At 42.8% G+C, this 18,095-nt stretch overlaps 1 protein-coding gene across 4 annotated transcripts; it reads left to right on the top strand.

Moving 5' to 3' along the window:
• Nucleotides 1-811: 811 nt before the first annotated feature.
• LOC118255549 (myosin heavy chain, skeletal muscle, adult-like) lies at nt 812-17,828 on the top strand. 4 transcript variants are annotated; one of them, XM_050714453.1, is made up of 38 exons: nt 812-1,018; nt 1,109-1,252; nt 1,345-1,501; nt 2,121-2,148; nt 2,247-2,358; nt 2,447-2,539; nt 2,661-2,724; nt 2,816-2,914; nt 3,015-3,118; nt 3,205-3,343; nt 4,333-4,451; nt 4,550-4,699; nt 5,264-5,434; nt 6,812-7,117; nt 7,233-7,307; nt 8,822-8,909; nt 9,004-9,121; nt 9,311-9,434; nt 9,906-10,042; nt 10,133-10,388; nt 11,908-12,150; nt 12,259-12,435; nt 12,515-12,660; nt 12,760-12,850; nt 12,938-13,327; nt 13,564-13,690; nt 13,805-13,923; nt 14,142-14,338; nt 14,592-14,775; nt 14,864-15,033; nt 15,207-15,327; nt 15,524-15,832; nt 15,933-16,136; nt 16,427-16,552; nt 16,647-16,817; nt 16,904-17,008; nt 17,149-17,244; nt 17,676-17,828. In XM_050714453.1, exons 1-38 carry the CDS (start codon nt 812-814, stop codon nt 17,826-17,828), a joined length of 5,820 nt encoding a protein of 1,939 aa, XP_050570410.1. The 4 variants fall into 4 exon arrangements, with proteins under 4 accessions (XP_050570410.1, XP_050570409.1, XP_050570407.1 ...); XM_050714452.1 differs by having other exon boundaries at nt 6,812-7,121; nt 7,231-7,307; XM_050714450.1 differs by having other exon boundaries at nt 6,812-7,136; nt 7,231-7,307.
• Nucleotides 17,829-18,095: the final 267 nt, after the last annotated feature.

Genomic DNA, 18,095 nt, shown 5'->3' with positions numbered 1-18,095 from the left:
TTAGCTATCCACATGTTTAACAAAACATCTAAAGAAATATTCTTATTTTCTAAAGTTTGGAGAACTCACCTGCTCCTGGATGTTTTTTTAAGGAAGTATTTATTTGGGAGCTTCATACAAGCATAGCAGTTCCAATTTCAGCGCTTGAATTTTGTTTCACTCAAGTCAGAACTTTGGGGCTGGGATTATTTAGATATTGTACTTAAGAATGACAAATGTATAAACAAATTAAATTATGGCAGAGTACTAAAAGATACAAGACTTGCCCTTTTCTTCTGTTGGCAACTTCAGTAGCAAAATTCATTAATTTCCCATGACCTTCCTTTTACCATTGGAGTTAATAAGCAAATGCCCCATTGGTTCAATATTTTCCAGGACTGTAGGTCTCCTATACTACAGCTTTTCAGAAATGTTTCTCCACTTTTACTCTTTTCAACAAAATGTTCCACCTGTATTTCTACTTCTAATAGTGATGTCTTATTAAAACTTGCTAACTAGTTTCACTCTCATCTTACAGACATGGTATTCTTAAAACGCCAAACTTTCAGTTGTGCAAGGTGATTAAATATTGCGCTCCCAGAGGTCTGAAGAGCTAGGCTACATCAATTATATCCTCATTTTCTAAGTAACCTAAAGATTAGGATCTTCAGATAGGTCATTACAGATGTTCCAAATATTAGATTGTGATGAGAAAACAAGGAACAGGATGTAAAAGATTTCCCAGTCTTACAGAATAGACATAAATAATCAATGCCATATTACTTCTAGCCATTAGAGTCTTCTGCTGACGTGCCTTCAGTAAAGCACAGACATGGCCTCTGCAGATGCTGAGATGGCTGTTTTTGGGGAGGCGGCTCCCTTCCTCCGAAAGTCAGAAAAGGAAAGAATTGAGGCCCAGAACAAGCCTTTTGATGCCAAGTCATCCGTCTTTGTGGCCCATCCCAAGGAATCCTTTGTAAAAGGGACAATCCAGAGCAGGGAAACAGGGAAGGTCACTGTCAAGACTGAAGCAGGAGAGGTAAGAGAAAAGGAATCTTCAGATCAATATTTGATTCACACTGAGCTTTTAGCTGACATATGCACACATATTCTTTCATTTCCTTGGCAGACTCTGACCGTGAAGGATGATCAGGTCTTCTCCATGAACCCTCCCAAGTATGATAAAATCGAGGACATGGCCATGATGACCCACCTCCACGAACCCGCTGTGCTGTACAACCTCAAAGAGCGTTATGCAGCCTGGATGATCTACGTAAGTACCAGCAGCTGTCTTCCTTTGGGAGCTAGGAAGGCCTGCTGCGCCAGGCTGAGCAGAAGCCAACGTGCTGTCTCCCTTCCTCGCAGACCTACTCGGGTCTCTTCTGTGTCACTGTCAACCCCTACAAGTGGCTGCCGGTGTACAACCCGGAGGTGGTGTTGGCCTACCGAGGCAAAAAGCGCCAGGAGGCCCCTCCACACATCTTCTCCATCTCTGACAATGCCTATCAGTTCATGCTGACTGGTGAGTGCCTGATCTCATTCAAAGCAATCTAAACCAAAAAGCCTCATGGCTCTTACTGGAGCATGTGACAAGGCAGCTACAAACACCATGGAGCTGAGTGAGAGAAATTGACAGTTGCAAGCCAAACTGTACCAGAAGCATGCATACATTGAGCACTGTGTACTATTGTACCCAATTCTACACTCTCCCATCACAGACATAATACTGAGCTCATAATTTCCTTTTTTTTTTTTTTTTTTTTTCAATGAGGGAACAGAAAGCATACAATCTTTGTATGCATACCATATAATATGGTATGTATGATTGTATGATACCATACAATCTTTGCTTTGAACACAGGTAGTCAGTTTGATTTGATTCCTTGATGAGAACTGTGTGAAGTACAAGTGCATACACAGTTTGTCTGAGGACCATGTGCATCTGAGAGTTGTATGGGTCCAGCAGAGCTTATACTTACTACTGTTAGGATGTGGAAGGAAATTCAGTACTGTCTTCTAGGCGTTACTGTTTGGACTTTCTGGAGAAGCCCCAACTTACATTTACAGATTTACTTTTCAGTCAACTAACTCAGTTCTATTCAGGACAATGGCTAAAAACTTTCATTCTGCCTCTTTCACAGACCGCGAGAACCAGTCAATCCTGATCACGTAAGTACACTTCCTGCTCGGGTCCCTGCAGGGCTACCCTGGACCAGGGTGTCTGCTGCCTGGCCACACTCTCTCTGCTACTCTGTTTGTTTTGACAGTGGAGAATCTGGTGCAGGGAAGACTGTGAACACAAAGCGTGTCATCCAGTACTTTGCAACAATTGCAGCTAGTGGGGAGAAGAAGAAGGAGGAGCAGTCTGGCAAAATGCAGGTACATTAATAGGTAGTGGCTTGAATCAATGTTTTTTTCTGTTTCTTGTTTTTGGAAAGTATATCGAGGAATAATTATTGTCCTGTAGGGAACTCTTGAGGATCAAATCATCAGCGCCAACCCACTGCTGGAGGCATTTGGAAATGCCAAGACTGTGAGGAATGACAACTCCTCGCGCTTTGTGAGTTGTAGCTTTGGACAAAATCCCTCCTAACAGTAGTGATGAGGCTAGTGGCATTCTTACATAAAGAGATGTCAAAAGAATCCGTCCAGGCTGAAGTGGTTCTTTTTCCCCTCAACAGGGCAAATTCATCAGAATCCACTTTGGGGCCACAGGAAAACTGGCTTCTGCTGACATTGAAACTTGTAAGTGACATCCTGGCATGATCACATCCCTTCCTAAATTCCTACCTCTGTGTGCTTTCTTGTGCCTATCACTTTCTACCTTCCTTACCAGATCTGCTGGAGAAGTCCAGAGTCACTTTCCAGCTTAAGGCAGAAAGAAGCTACCACATATTTTATCAGGTCACCTCCAACAAGAAGCCAGAGCTAATTGGTAGGAGGCATCACTGAGCTTTTTTGGAGGAAGATCACTGAGCACCAATGAATTACACTATAGAAACAATGAAATTTAACCCATCAACATTTGTTTTCAGAAATGCTCCTTATCACCACCAACCCATATGACTACCCTTTTGTGAGTCAAGGTGAGATCACTGTTCCCAGCATTGATGACAAGGAGGAGTTGATGGCTACAGACGTAAGTAACTTGTGAAACAGGCAAGCTGGTACAGGTCATACATCATATAACAGGCAAATATTCCACTTTATTGATTCTATTACCAGAGTGCCATTGACATCCTGGGCTTCACTCCTGATGAAAAGACTGCCATCTACAAGCTGACAGGGGCTGTCATGCACTATGGGAACTTGAAGTTCAAGCAGAAACAGCGAGAGGAGCAGGCAGAGCCAGATGGCACAGAAGGTATTGTCAAACTCAGAAATTAACTATTCTCTGAGCCACTCTGTATGTAAAAGACACAGAGTCATCTAAAGTTAGATTTTAGGATTTCAAGAAAAACAGCAAGTCAGAAAAAAATCTCACTTCTCCTCACAGTACGTCATTTTCTCTGATGTATAATCTCTGGATTTATGTATCCTATACAGTGAAAAATTGACAGCCTTCTAAACAGTGCCAGGAAGCCAGTAGCCATGGATGCCTTTACTGTAACATTACGAGTCATATTTTTATTGGGAATGCCTGGCAATCTTTGTGGAACAATAAAGTGATTCAGCTCTAACAGGATAGGGGGCCATATTTTCATTCACCCTCACCTGTCAGATGTCCAGGGAACTCGGATGAGAGAGGTGGATTTGATTCCTCTCTGTCAGAGCAGGAGCTAGAACCCACGCCTCCAGTTTTCTGAGTCTTCTCTTTTTAAAGAACTAGGCAGAAGTTGGGAAGTGCCATAGTCATGTCTGAAAAAGGATGAAAACCACTGAATTTTACAGAAGATCAGTAGAAACCAAAGCTCAGAAAGGGTTGTAGATGCTGAATCCGAAATAGTACAGAGAGATCCTCTGTGTGTTCCATTCTAAATATTTGGGTGTTTTTGATCACGTTCTGAGTATAGCTCATTACCTGCCTGAGGTCACTGCAACTTCTGAGCTACACACATACTAGAAATATTCAGATTAACAAGCTGCAGGTTTCAATTTTGTGCCAGAATTTTTTTGAAAACTTCATTGCATTTGCATGCTTCAATGAAGACCTTCAAACATAAGTTCTTTCAGAAAAGTTCAACATGCATAATTATGACTTTGATGCTATGCAGATAATATCTGTGACAGTCTTTCAACATATTTCAAAGAACAGAAACCTGAACACTGCAGCCCTTAGAGATCTAAAATCTATATTCCAAAAAATTCTTTTTTTTTTTTTTTTTTTTTTTTCTGTCTATCTTTGCCATTTAGTTGCTGACAAGGCTGCCTACCTGATGGGCCTGAACTCAGCTGACATGCTCAAGGCATTGTGTTACCCTCGAGTTAAAGTTGGGAACGAATATGTGACCAAGGGTCAAACTGTGCAGCAGGTGAGAAACATGGTAACCTGTAACCGTGCTTTGAAATAATATCCCTTTGATTCTCCTCTGCTCTGTGTTCTAACTGCAGGCATTTACTTTTGTTTTAGGTTCACAATGCTGTAGGTGCTCTGGCAAAGGCTGTCTATGAGAGGATGTTCTTGTGGATGGTTGTTCGTATCAACCAGCAGCTGGATACAAAGCAGCCTAGGCAGTATTTCATTGGTGTCTTGGACATTGCTGGCTTTGAGATCTTTGATGTGAGTAACAAAGATTTGGTAAGAGCTGCTTAGAAATGACAGCTGGGTGTTTGACAACTCTCAGACATATTTTTAAAGAACACATATGATCACCACCTTTTTTTTTTTTGTAGCTAATTGCCTCTTTTTTTTTTGTTGTCATGAAGTAAAAAATGACTTCTGAAAGGACTTTTCTTATAACAATAGGCTCATTTTCAAGATGTGCAAACTCAAAAAAGCAGAAAGGTCCAAGCAGAAAAATTTCTTAGTTTAAATGATCAAGTTCAAGACAGTATAAAACACATACATCATGATAGGCCTAACTTTGTATTTTTTTTTCTGTAATTTGTTCTAAAATAACATAGGAAATACATTCTATTTTCACAGTTTTATCAAGGACAAAAATATAATTGTGAACAATGAATGTCATGCATTTCTCTATTTTGTTATATAGATGTAAAGCTGACTGAAGAAATGCTCAGTCACTATGAAACCAAAGTAACTGCATTCCTTATTTTTAAAGGATAAGGTTTTGCAGTTACTGCTGCATCTTGCAGATATGGATCTTTCTCATTCTATTTCCAGTTCAACAGCTTTGAGCAGCTGTGCATCAATTTCACCAATGAGAAACTGCAGCAGTTCTTCAACCACCACATGTTCGTGCTGGAGCAGGAGGAGTACAAGAAGGAAGGGATTGAATGGACATTCATTGACTTTGGGATGGACCTGGCTGCCTGCATTGAGCTCATTGAGAAGGTATGGGCATGGGAATATTATAATTACTTGGTCCAATTTTTCAAAGGGATCGTTCATGTTCATGTCCAAATATTCAACTTTTGTTATTCAAGAATACTTAGCTGCTTAGTTTATTTTATCTGTCAAATGAGACATTAAGGAGGTGTCACAGGGCAGGTTTGAACTGATATTTTCTGAAGTGCCAAAAGATTGTTAAACTCCCAATAAAACTGTTTTTTTTTTTTTCAAAACAGATAGAAACAGTTTCCAGTTAAAAGTCTCCAGCTCACCTTTCAGCTCCAACAGACTTGTGCTCCTACAGCAAAATAGATATATCGTTTGTAAAATAAACATAGAAGATGGAAATGCATAACTGATTGCAAACAGTCACACTTAATGTGCATCCTTTGATTTAGAATAAGAAGGTATTCATATTGAACATGGAATTTAATGTTCATTGGCTGTCAGGATGATAAGAAATTATAATCATAGAACTGTAAGATCATTTAATCTAACTCCCTTGGTCAAAGCAGGGTTAACTAGACAGGTTTCTCAGGACCATGTAAAGCTTGGTTTTGAATATCTCAGATGATACTCTAGGAATAGATACTCTGGGGAATCTGTTCCAACAGTTGACCACACTCACAGCAAAAAAAGCATTCTCTTACATTTAAATGGAATTTGCTGTAATTCGATTTGTGCCTGTGGCACCTTGTACTGTCACTGAGAACCGCTGAAAAGAGACTGGCTTCATCTTCCTTCCCACCTCCCATTAAGTATTTATACACATTGGTAAGATCCTCCGGAGCCTTCTCTTCTCATGGCTGAACAGTCTCAGCTCTCTCAGCCTCTGCTTGTATGTCAGATATTCCAGTCTAAATATATTAGTGGCCATTCACTGTGCTTACTCTAGTATGCCTATGCTTCTCTTGTACTGGGGAGCCCAGAACTGGACAAAGCACTTCAGATGTTTCTCAGCAGAGCTGAGTAGAGAGGAAGGATCACCTCCCTCAACCTGCTGATAATATTCTTCTCAATGCAGCACAGGATAGGTGCCTGCCTTTTCGTTAGGAGTGTACTGTATACTCATTTTGGTTCAATTACTTTTATGACATCTGTATATGTTTGTGTTCCTCTGAATAAGAAGGTAGTGCCCTGGTTATACAAAGAAGCTTTTCAACACAAACTAAAGGAATTTCCATTTATCACTATGAATCATTTGGTGTAAAAAACATAACTATCAATATGTTTAATCACATTTTCTAGCATAAAATATGACTGAAAAATAACTTTTTCTGATGAGCACTTATGCCTGTGTTCTGCTACTCTGACTAGGTAAAGACCATAATTGCCCATAAAACTAAATTACAATTTGTCTCTCTTGTGTGTTTCTTCCAGCCTATGGGCATCTTTTCCATTCTGGAAGAGGAGTGCATGTTCCCCAAGGCAACTGACACCTCTTTCAAGAACAAGCTCTATGACCAGCATCTGGGCAAGTCCAGCAATTTCCAGAAGCCCAAGCCTACCAAAGGCAAGACTGAGGCCCACTTCTCCCTAATACACTATGCTGGCACAGTGGACTACAACATCACTGGCTGGCTTGAGAAGAACAAGGACCCCCTGAATGAAACTGTCATTGGGTTATACCAGAAGTCTTCACTGAAAACATTGGCCTTACTGTTTGCCAACTATGGTGGAGCAGAAGCAGGTCAGACCTATGAAAGTCATATTTTCGCTGATGTACAGCTTAGAAAAAGGAATTGTAAGAGGCAATAACAAAAATATAAAATCTATTTTATATATTTTTAATTTTGCAGAGGCTAGTGCTGGTGCTGGCAAGAAAGGTGGCAAGAAGAAAGGTTCTTCATTCCAGACTGTCTCAGCTCTTTTCCGGGTGCAGTACAAAGTTCAATATTTTTTTCCTAATATAAGGAGGAAATTCGTCACTTAGAATAGCCCGTCTTTTTTTGGCTTTTGTAAAAAAAAGAGATTGATGTTCTTGGGCCTTAGGAGAAAATCCACTGTAACTTATTTACGCTCTTTTCCATTGAATGCACAACATTTGGCTGTGTCCACTTCTCCAGAAAACTTCTAAAATATACCTAGAAGACACAGATTTCCTTTAGATGCCCATCTCTGCTTCAGAACCTTTTATTACCCTGTAACCACTGTTTCTGCCCAGAGGCCTGGAGGCAAGCTGTTTGCTCCATTTGTATCTCTAGTATTTTTTCCATGATTCATGGATCAGTTATGCTTGAAATAAACCTCGGGCTATGAATTTTTAAGATGTGAGATACTTGGCAGTTTTTTCTCATAATCAAGCTTTGCTGCCTGGCTGCTCCATACACTTCTGTCAGGTAAAATGCTGAGTCTCTCCTGAGATATTCACTGAGATATTCTCCTATGATATTCACTTATTATGATATTCACTCAGGGCTCTCTTCTTGATCCAGCCTAATTACTCCTATGTATCTGTTGTCATATGATTCTTGATCACCTGACATAGCCTCTAGTCAGTACTCTGAAACATGATATGGACTTTGTGTATACAAACTAGGATAAATAATCATAGATCTAGGCTGTTTGCAAGGCTTTCACCTTGCAAGTGGGAAATTATTGCCAGCACATATCATTCAAAAATAATGTAATAAGCCCGTGTTTAAGATCATAATACTTTAAGAAGTAAGAGGTGAACCTTGCTGCATTTAGGTTGCATTGCTCTTAAGTTTTCAGACTTTCTTCCAATATCACGCTGGTTTAGGCATTTTAAAGTTTAGACATGTTAATGTTTGGACTACTTAATTTAGGTAGTCTGAAATGTTCTCTGGAGGTACCTGCCTCCCTACCCTAATTATAGACAATAATTATTTATAAATAATTATACAGATATTAGTTACAGACCAGCCCTGGGATTCATCTCACCTTGTACTCATCTCACCTTACCTTACAAGCAAAACATGAAATTGAGACACATAAAATTCAGCCTGTTCCTTTTGTTTTTAGTAGAGAAAATAGGAAGGTTCTATGTAGTGTGAACCATATGACTCACCTTAAATGTCTACTGTAGTATGCTTCAAACTGCATCAGAGAAGTATCAGTATATCCCTCCTGGAACGTATAATGGAAGATGGATATAATTTCTAATGAAGGTATTTCACTAGAGTCAGTGAAATGTCATAAAATTGTATGTTTAAGAGTACAGAGTTCCTACAGACTAAACAGACAAACTTAATACCTTAAGTTAATAATAACAAAGATATGTGGAAAGTCAGAAAACTGGTGCAGGTGGCTTCAGTTCAGGATTCTGCAAGCTAATATTTGATAACACATTATCTCAGTACAGAGTGCTTGATGCTTACATTGGAAATTACATTTGCTAATATAAACTTTTGTTAATGACTCTCCCAGGAAAATTTAAACAAGCTGATGACAAATCTGAGAAGCACCCACCCCCATTTTGTACGCTGCATCATCCCAAATGAAACAAAAACGCCTGGTAAGAGACTCACATACAGAAAGTTTTCAATATGGTGCAGGTCTTCCCTCATATGTTACAGAATACAACATCCATTTGTGCTCTGAATTGTTAGGTGCCATGGAGCATGAACTAGTACTGCACCAGCTGCGGTGTAACGGTGTGCTGGAAGGGATCAGAATTTGCAGGAAAGGATTTCCCAACAGAGTCCTGTATGCAGATTTTAAACAGAGGTCAGACTGCTTCCCATTCCTGGGTCATTTTGGCCATCTTAAGTAGCTTATGAAATTTAAAATTCACCTCTGGTGAATAGAACCTTCTCTAACATTTACATTTAGCAGTGGAGTTACATTCTCTTTTTTGTAGTGTATCAAAATTGGTCTCAACAACAGACCTCCTTATACTACCATTTTCTCCCCCAGATACAAAGTATTAAATGCAAGTGCTATTCCAGAGGGACAGTTCATTGACAGCAAGAAGGCTTGTGAGAAACTTCTTGGATCAATTGATATAGACCACACACAATATAAATTTGGTCACACCAAGGTACCAAAACTGTTTGTTTCAAGTACTGTGTGTTTTTGTTCTGTACAGCTTAAGAATGATACTGAGATACTTCAGAAAGCACGTGAAATCATCAAACACTGACATGTTTAAAACACATCAACTAAATACTTTTTGACTCACCACTTCAATAAAGCAGTGAAATTCATTGTCATAGGATGATTCTAATTCAGGGTTCCTAATTGAAGACAAAGTTGTAGAATAGAAGAATCAAGGATTAATAAAAACAAATGAATAAGATCTGGCTATTATAGTTTCTCAACTGCAGTAATATGACTGTAATAGCCAGACCAGGATGCTTGAAGATATAAAAGAGGATCCATCACTGCATACATTCTTTGTGGTTTTGCTCTTTCTCTTAACTTCCCATATAATCTGCCATGGCAGACAGGATATGGGCCACTGTGAACAGCAAGCACATAGACTGTACCTATTTTTATGTTCTTACCTAAGGTGTTCTTCAAAGCCGGGCTGGTAGGCCTTTTGGAGGAGATGAGGGATGAGAAGCTGGCACAGCTCATTACTCGCACACAGGCCAGGTGCAGGGGCTTCCTAATGAGGGTGGAGTACCAGAAAATGGTGGAGAGGAGGTAAACATTTATTTAAATCAAGTTCACTGTATTTGGTATATTTTCTCATCTGCGCCTAAATTTTTAATATTTATTTCACTTACCATTCAGAGAGTCCATCTTCTGCATCCAGTACAACATTCGTGCATTCATGAATGTCAAGCACTGGCCCTGGATGAAGCTGTTCTTCAAAATCAAGCCCTTGCTGAAGAGTGCAGAATCTGAGAAGGAGATGGCCAACATGAAACAAGAGTTTGAGAAAACCAAGGAAGAGCTTGCAAAGTCTGAGGCAAAGAGGAAGGAGCTAGAGGAGAAAATGGTGAAGCTGGTGCAGGAGAAAAATGATCTGCAGCTTCAAGTGCAGGCTGTGAGTAGGACCAGTGTGCCTCATTCTAACTTAACAGTGGCTACAAGGCTGATGTTTACAATTAAATTTTCAAAAGACACATAACAAGTAAAATTTAAATCAATTATTTTGTACTTCATTAAATGATGCTTTTAAAAACATAACTAGGTACTGCCAGAAAGTTCTAGTAAGGGCATTCCATGATTGTATGTATATCATGGGTGAGACTTATCAAACAATCATAGAATCATAGCATATCCTGAGTTGGAAAGGACCCACGAGGATCACAGAATCATCTAGGTTGGAAGAGACCTCCAAGATCACCGAGTCCAACCTCTGACCTAACACTAACAAGTCCTCCACTAAACCATATCACTAAGCTCTACATCTAAATGTCTTTTAAAGACCTCCAAGGATGGTGACTGAACCACTTCCCTGGGCAGCCCATTCCAATGCCTAACAACCCTTTCAGTAAAGAAGTTCTTCCTAATATCCAACCTAAACCTCCCCTGTCGCAACTTTAGCCCATTCCCCCTCATCCTGTTACCAGGCACGTGGGAGAATAGACCAGTCCCCACCTCGCTACAGCCTCCTTTAAGGTATCTATAGAGCGTGATAAGGTTGCCCCTGAGCCTCCTCTTCTCCAGGCTGAACAATCCCAGCTTGCCCAGCTGCTCCTCATAAGACTTGTTCTCCAGACCCCTCACCAGCTTCGTTGCTGTTCTCTGGACATGCTCGAGCACCTCCGTGTCCTTCTTGTAGTGAGGGGCCCAAAACTGAACACAGCACTCAAGGTGTGGCCTCACCAGAGCCGAGTACAGGGGGACAATCACTTCCCTAGACCTGCTGGCCACACTGTTTCTTATACAAGCCAGGATGCTGTTGGCCTTCTTGGCCACCTGAGCACGCTGCTGGCTCATATTCAGCCGACTATCAACCAATACTCCCAGGTCCTTCTCTGCCAGGCAGCATTCTAACCAGTCATCTCCCAGCCTGTAGCGCTGCTTGGGGTTGTTGTGCCCCAGGTGCAGGACCCGGCACTTGGCCTTGTTGAACTTCATACAGTTGATCTTCAAGTCCAACTCCAGGCTACACACAGGACCACCCAAAAATAAAACCCTATGTAGAGAGCATTGTCCAAGCACTTCTTGAACTCCAGCCGGCTCAGTGCTGTGACCACTTCCCTAGAGAGCCTGTTCCAGTGCCTGACCGCTCTCTTGGTGAAGATTCTTTTCCTAATACTCAGTCTGAACCACCCTGGAATCAGGTTCATGCCATTCCCTCAGGTCTAATTGCTGGTCACCAGGGAAAATAGATGAGCACCTCCCCCGCTGTTCCCTCTTGTGAGGAAGCTGCAGACCATTGCATCGAGAAAGATTTTGGTCTGCTCCTTAAAACTCCTACAAGCACATACTTTCTGCTTGAACATAAAACAGATATTTAACCATAAAATAACTTTTAATATTCTAAATTATTAAGCTGAGAACCACAATATCCCCCCAAAAGACATATCCTGAAAAAAGTGCATTTTCACGATCAGGAAGCTGATGCTTTAGCTGATGCTGAGGAAAGGTGTGACCAGCTCATCAAAACCAAAATCCAGCTGGAAGCCAAAGTTAAGGAGGTGACTGAAAGGGCCGAGGATGAGGAGGAAATTAATGCTGAGCTGACAGCCAAGAAGAGAAAACTGGAGGATGAATGTTCAGAGCTGAAGAAAGACATTGATGACCTGGAGTTAACATTGGCCAAGGTTGAGAAGGAAAAACATGCCACCGAAAACAAGGTAAGACTCAGAAGACATCACTTGCACTCGAGAAAGAATTCTAGTCTGTAATACAGCATAAAGTTTTAAACCACATTTTTATCTACACTTGCTTCCTTCTTGTCAAAGGTGAAAAACCTCACAGAGGAGATGGCAGCTCTGGATGAGACCATTGTGAAGCTGACAAAAGAGAAGAAAGCCCTCCAAGAGGCCCACCAGCAGACACTGGACGACCTGCAGGCTGAAGAGGACAAAGTCAATACATTGACCAAAGCTAAAACCAAGCTGGAGCAGCAAGTGGATGATGTAAGCACACGTGCCTCCAGCAAGACAGGACAGGTATGGAGTTCGACCTGCCTGGCATTAATGGTGTTGTTGTGTTTAGCTGGAAGGGTCCCTGGAGCAAGAGAAGAAACTGCGCATGGACCTTGAAAGGGCTAAGAGGAAACTTGAGGGAGACCTGAAGCTGGCCCATGATACCATAATGGATTTGGAAAATGATAAGCAGCAGCTGGATGAGAAACTGAAAAAGTAAGTGTGGTTGTGAGACACCTGAGTGTGGGTCAGGTGCATTTATTAGGTAGTTTTATTCAGGTGTTAACACTGTGATTCTGTATGCTTTGTGCAAAGGAAAGACTTTGAAATCAGCCAGATCCAGAGCAAAATTGAGGATGAGCAACTTCTTGGCATGCAATTACAGAAGAAGATCAAGGAGCTGCAGGCAAGTCTCTGGTCCTTCCCCTCCACCCTGCTGAAGGACATCAGTACAAGGAGGGCATGGGTGTGAAGGGTCTCGCATTTTCCCCAGGCCCGTATCGAGGAACTGGAGGAGGAAATTGAGGCAGAGCGAACCTCTCGGGCGAAAGCAGAGAAGCACCGTGCTGACCTCTCCAGGGAGCTGGAGGAGATCAGCGAGCGCCTGGAAGAAGCAGGAGGGGCTACAGCAGCTCAGATTGAGATGAACAAGAAGCGTGAGGCAGAATTTCAGAAGATGCGCCGTGACCTCGAAGAGGCCACGCTGCAGCACGAAGCCACAGCTGCCACCCTGCGGAAGAAGCACGCAGACAGCACAGCTGAGCTTGGGGAGCAGATCGACAACCTGCAACGAGTCAAGCAGAAGCTGGAGAAGGAGAAGAGTGAGCTGAAGATGGAGATAGATGACTTGGCCAGTAACATGGAGTCTGTCTCCAAAGCCAAGGTACTGAAATACTTTTATTAGCACTTTGTAAACAATGTAATACCTATTTTTATATTTGTACTTAAACATCACCAGGTTACAATACAACTTTTTTTCTTCTAATCTGATATATACATACTGGGTTTATGTATATTGTCCATAGATATGTAAACTGCATCTCCTGACTACATTTTCTTGCTGTAAATAAGGCAGAGTCCAGGTATTAACACATTTTTAAATGTATGTTTTCCACCTAGGCAAACCTAGAGAAGATGTGCCGCACTCTGGAAGACCAACTAAGTGAATTTAAAACAAGGGAAGAGCAAAATCAACGCATGATCAGTGATCTCAGTGCTCAAAGAGCACGTCTACAGACAGAATCTGGTAAGGCAACAGATCTCTAGTTTGGAAATGGAAGAATCCTTTAAATGGCTTTATTTCATTTAAAATTCATTTAATTTGGCTGTTAAAATATTTGCTAAATACAAACTTTTCCAGGTGAATATGCACGCCAAGGTGAGGAAAAAGATGCTTTAATTTCTCAGCTTTCTAGAGGGAAACAGGCCTTCACCCAACAGATTGAGGAACTGAAGCGACAACTAGAGGAAGAGATAAAGGTGAAGACACTTCATGTGTATTTATTTTATAAAATTTATATCTCACTGCTCTGTCAGTGCAGACTCCTAGCTTCCTGCAATATATCAGCCTTTGGCTTGATATTATCATACACTGGGTAAATTACTATTTCCCTGGAAGATACTCCAGCGTTTAAATGCCAGTAAGAAAAGATTTCCCAGAATACAGCTACTCCTTATTGCAATACTTTTAACTGCAGGCCAAGAATGCCCTGGCCCATGGCTTGCAATCTGCTCGCCACGACTGTGACTTGCTCCGGGAACAATATGAGGAGGAGCAGGAAGCCAAGGGTGAGCTGCAGCGTGCCCTGTCCAAAGCCAACAGCGAAGTGGCCCAGTGGAGAACCAAATATGAGACGGATGCTATTCAGCGCACCGAAGAGCTGGAGGAGGCCAAGTATGTGGTGACGGGATGCAAAGAAGCAGGAGGGGCAATGAAAATTCAGAAGGGACCTTGGAAGCGAAGACCAAGATATTCAAAGAAATAAGTCACGGGGTTGCTTTGGGGAAGGATGACAGATGTGGTAAACTTTATCCTATAGACCTTATGGATTGGAGTCTACAGACTGCAAAATGACTAAGCGTGCAATTGTAAAGAGCATACTCATTCCTCTTTGATCACTAACTATGAGCTTTTTACCACCTCCCAGGAAGAAGCTGGCACAGCGCCTGCAGGATGCAGAGGAACACGTTGAAGCTGTCAATGCCAAATGTGCTTCCCTGGAAAAGACAAAGCAGAGGCTGCAGAACGAGGTGGAAGACCTGATGATTGACGTAGAGCGATCAAATGCTGCCTGCGCAGCTCTGGACAAGAAGCAGAAGAACTTTGACAAGGTATTCTGGCCCCTGGCCCTGTGCTTCCTGGGCAGAGCATCCCTTCACAACTGCCACATCCATACTCACACCCTGTTGATCTGCCCAGATCCTGGCAGAGTGGAAGCAGAAGTATGAGGAAACACAGGCTGAGCTGGAAGCTTCCCAGAAGGAGTCTCGCTCTCTCAGCACGGAACTGTTTAAGATGAAGAATGCCTATGAGGAGTCCCTGGACCACCTGGAAACGCTGAAGCGTGAGAACAAGAACTTGCAGCGTAAGTCCCTAGCCCTCTGCTGCTGGCCAGGCTTTCCCCCAAGCTTGTCCACCCACCACTCCACACGGGTGTGTGCCTGCAGTGATGAGAAGAGACCTGTCACCCTGGTGTGTGAGGGCCCTTCCCTTTATGCCCTATGTCTGACCATTCCTTGTTTCACCCTTCCCTACAGAGGAGATTTCTTGACCTCACGGAGCAGATTGCAGAGGGAGGAAAGGCAATCCACGAGCTGGAGAAAGTCAAGAAGCAGATTGAGCAGGAGAAATCTGAAATCCAGGCTGCCTTGGAGGAAGCTGAGGTATGTGCCCATAATCACTGCTGTCCACACTAGAAACGCTAGCAGTGGGGAAATATGGCTAAGAAATGCACGGTCCCCCTACTGCTCTAGCTGTGAAGCACATCCACGCCAGGTTCTCTGAAAAATTCTGTAATTATCAAGAAAACAAGAAGTAGCTCTACCCATTTTATATGTGTTTTTGTGACCATTTGTCCAGGCCTCCCTAGAACATGAAGAGGGGAAAATCCTGCGCCTCCAACTGGAGCTCAACCAGGTCAAGTCTGAGATTGACAGGAAGATAGCAGAGAAAGATGAGGAAATTGACCAGCTGAAGAGAAATCACCTCAGAATTGTGGAGTCCTTGCAGAGCAGTCTGGATGCTGAGATCAGGAGCAGGAATGAAGCCCTGCGGCTGAAGAAGAAGATGGAGGGAGACCTGAATGAAATGGAGATCCAGCTGAGCCATGCCAACCGTGTGGCTGCAGAGGCACAAAAGAACCTGAGAAACACACAGGCAGTGCTCAAGGTCCGTTCAGCAAAGCTACACATACAAGAAAGGCTTCTCTAACATTTTTGGCACCCTAGTGTGCTGTGCTGCCTTGTCATTTCTCTTGCCTCTTTTACAGGATACCCAGATACATTTGGATGATGCACTCAGGACGCAGGAAGACCTGAAGGAGCAGGTGGCCATGGTGGAGCGCAGAGCAAACCTCTTGCAGGCTGAGATTGAGGAGCTGCGGGCAGCCCTGGAGCAGACGGAGCGGTCAAGGAAAGTGGCTGAGCAGGAGCTTCTGGATGCAAGCGAGCGTGTGCAGCTCCTCCATACCCAGGTAAGGGCTTGGTGCCCAAACCCGTTGTGTAGACACTTAACACAGATGACTGTTACAGCAGTAGAGGGTGACGCAGGACAATGGTCTCGAATGGCCTCTATACTGCTGTCCACAATGGAAACAGGGTCACAGCCCATCACCTAAGCCCACCACTGACATTTGGTAAACAATTCTTTAATAAAGAATTCCAAACGCTGAATTTAAAGGTTGAAGAGGAAAGAGTTCGCTCCGGCTGTAGCTTTGGTATTTCAGGCCTCAGAATACGAGTCTTACAATCTCTGTTTGCACAGAACACCAGCTTGATCAACACCAAGAAGAAGCTGGAAACAGACATTGCCCAAATTCAGAGTGAAATGGAAGATACCATCCAGGAAGCCCGCAATGCTGAAGAGAAGGCCAAGAAGGCCATCACGGATGTGAGTTGAGGCACTCTGTCACTGAGGATGGTGGATATATCCTCCCCCAAAATGTCTTCGGCCCTAACCTGGCTTTGCTGCTTTGCCTCTCCAGGCGGCCATGATGGCAGAAGAGCTGAAGAAGGAACAGGACACCAGTGCCCATCTGGAAAGGATGAAGAAGAACCTGGACCAGACAGTGAAAGACCTGCAGCACCGTCTGGATGAGGCTGAGCAGCTGGCACTGAAGGGAGGCAAGAAGCAAATCCAGAAGCTGGAGGCCAGGGTGCGTAGGGATGGTATTTGTGCACAAGTGAGCATGTCATGAAGGGAGCCACCTGGAAAGCTCCAAACATGGGCTTCTCATTGCAGGTGCGGGAGCTGGAAGGGGAGGTAGATGCTGAGCAGAAGCGCAGTGCTGAAGCCGTGAAGGGTGTGCGCAAGTACGAGAGGAGGGTGAAGGAGCTGACCTACCAGGTAAGGCAGGAGGCGTCTTTGTGCTGACGCACCCTTCTCACAGAAAGCCAAAGCATTTTTCCGTGAACTCCAAGAGGACGTTTTCTGGTGGTGTGTGGGGAAACCAACTCTCTCTCTTTCCTGCTTACCAACCACTCTAGTCTGAGGAAGACCGGAAGAACATCCTCAGGCTCCAGGATCTGGTGGACAAGCTGCAGATGAAGGTGAAATCCTACAAGAGACAATCTGAGGAGGCTGTAAGTATTACTCTGAGTGATGGTAAGAGGATTAATTGAGGAAAAGCATATGGGAAACCTGGGAAGTCTACAGGTCAATAATGAAGGACTCCAAATATTGTCTGACATGTTTATATATTTGTCTAGTGTTTAAGTACTAAAAGAATGAGATCAAAGGAAGGAAATAAAAGGGCAAATGTATGCAGTATTTCTGGGGGCATAGAACAGATGTTATTTCTAAGAAGGAATTCTTACTAATAATACTACATGTACAATGTATTAAAAAATTTTCACAAAAAATTTCAAATAATTTAAATAAGCATTTTTATGAAAGACACCCGGAACACCTGCAATCCAGATAAGTTTGGTAATTATGTGGAAGGAAAGGAACAGCCAAATCAGTGCAACCCCTAGCCTGTGCTCCTCACCACCAACTCCCTCTCCCCACACAGGAGGAGCTGTCCAATGTCAACCTCTCCAAATTCCGCAAGATCCAGCATGAGCTGGAGGAAGCTGAGGAGCGGGCCGACATTGCAGAGTCGCAGGTCAACAAACTACGAGCAAAGAGCCGGGAGTTTCATAGGAGGATAGAAGAGGAAGAATGAAGTTGTCACGAGGAAACAAAATGGCCTGAGGGATGCACAAAATGTGAACCCTCTGTTGCTTTCTTCTGTAATGTATTTGTAACCATGTCAATGTGTAGAGAATAAAGACCGTAGATTAATTTGCGCACACACTATGAACAGTGGCTTCTTTGTTTTTTATTCCTGAATAAGCTTAGGATTTTGGTGAATCACCTACGGACGCTTTCAAGCTTCTAGCACTGCTCTCGCCCTCACATATTCTTGATGCTTCTCCTACTGTCCTTTCAG

This window comes from Cygnus atratus, chromosome 18 (assembly GCF_013377495.2).
Source record: "Cygnus atratus isolate AKBS03 ecotype Queensland, Australia chromosome 18, CAtr_DNAZoo_HiC_assembly, whole genome shotgun sequence".
In the NCBI taxonomy this organism is placed as follows: domain Eukaryota; kingdom Metazoa; phylum Chordata; class Aves; order Anseriformes; family Anatidae; genus Cygnus; species Cygnus atratus.
Note: the sequence above shows the minus strand (reverse complement) of the source record. Positions and strands in the feature narration are given on the sequence as shown.

Coding starts and splice junctions, on each gene's coding strand:
- LOC118255549 (XM_050714450.1), top strand. CDS start 812: ATGGCCTCTGCAGATGCTGAGATGGCTGTTTTTGGGGAGGCGGCTCCC. Junction 1,502..2,120: donor CTATCAGTTCATGCTGACTG/GTGAGTGCCTGA, acceptor CCTCTTTCACAG/ACCGCGAGAACCAGTCAATC. Junction 14,776..14,863: donor AGCAGAAGAACTTTGACAAG/GTATTCTGGCCC, acceptor TGATCTGCCCAG/ATCCTGGCAGAGTGGAAGCA.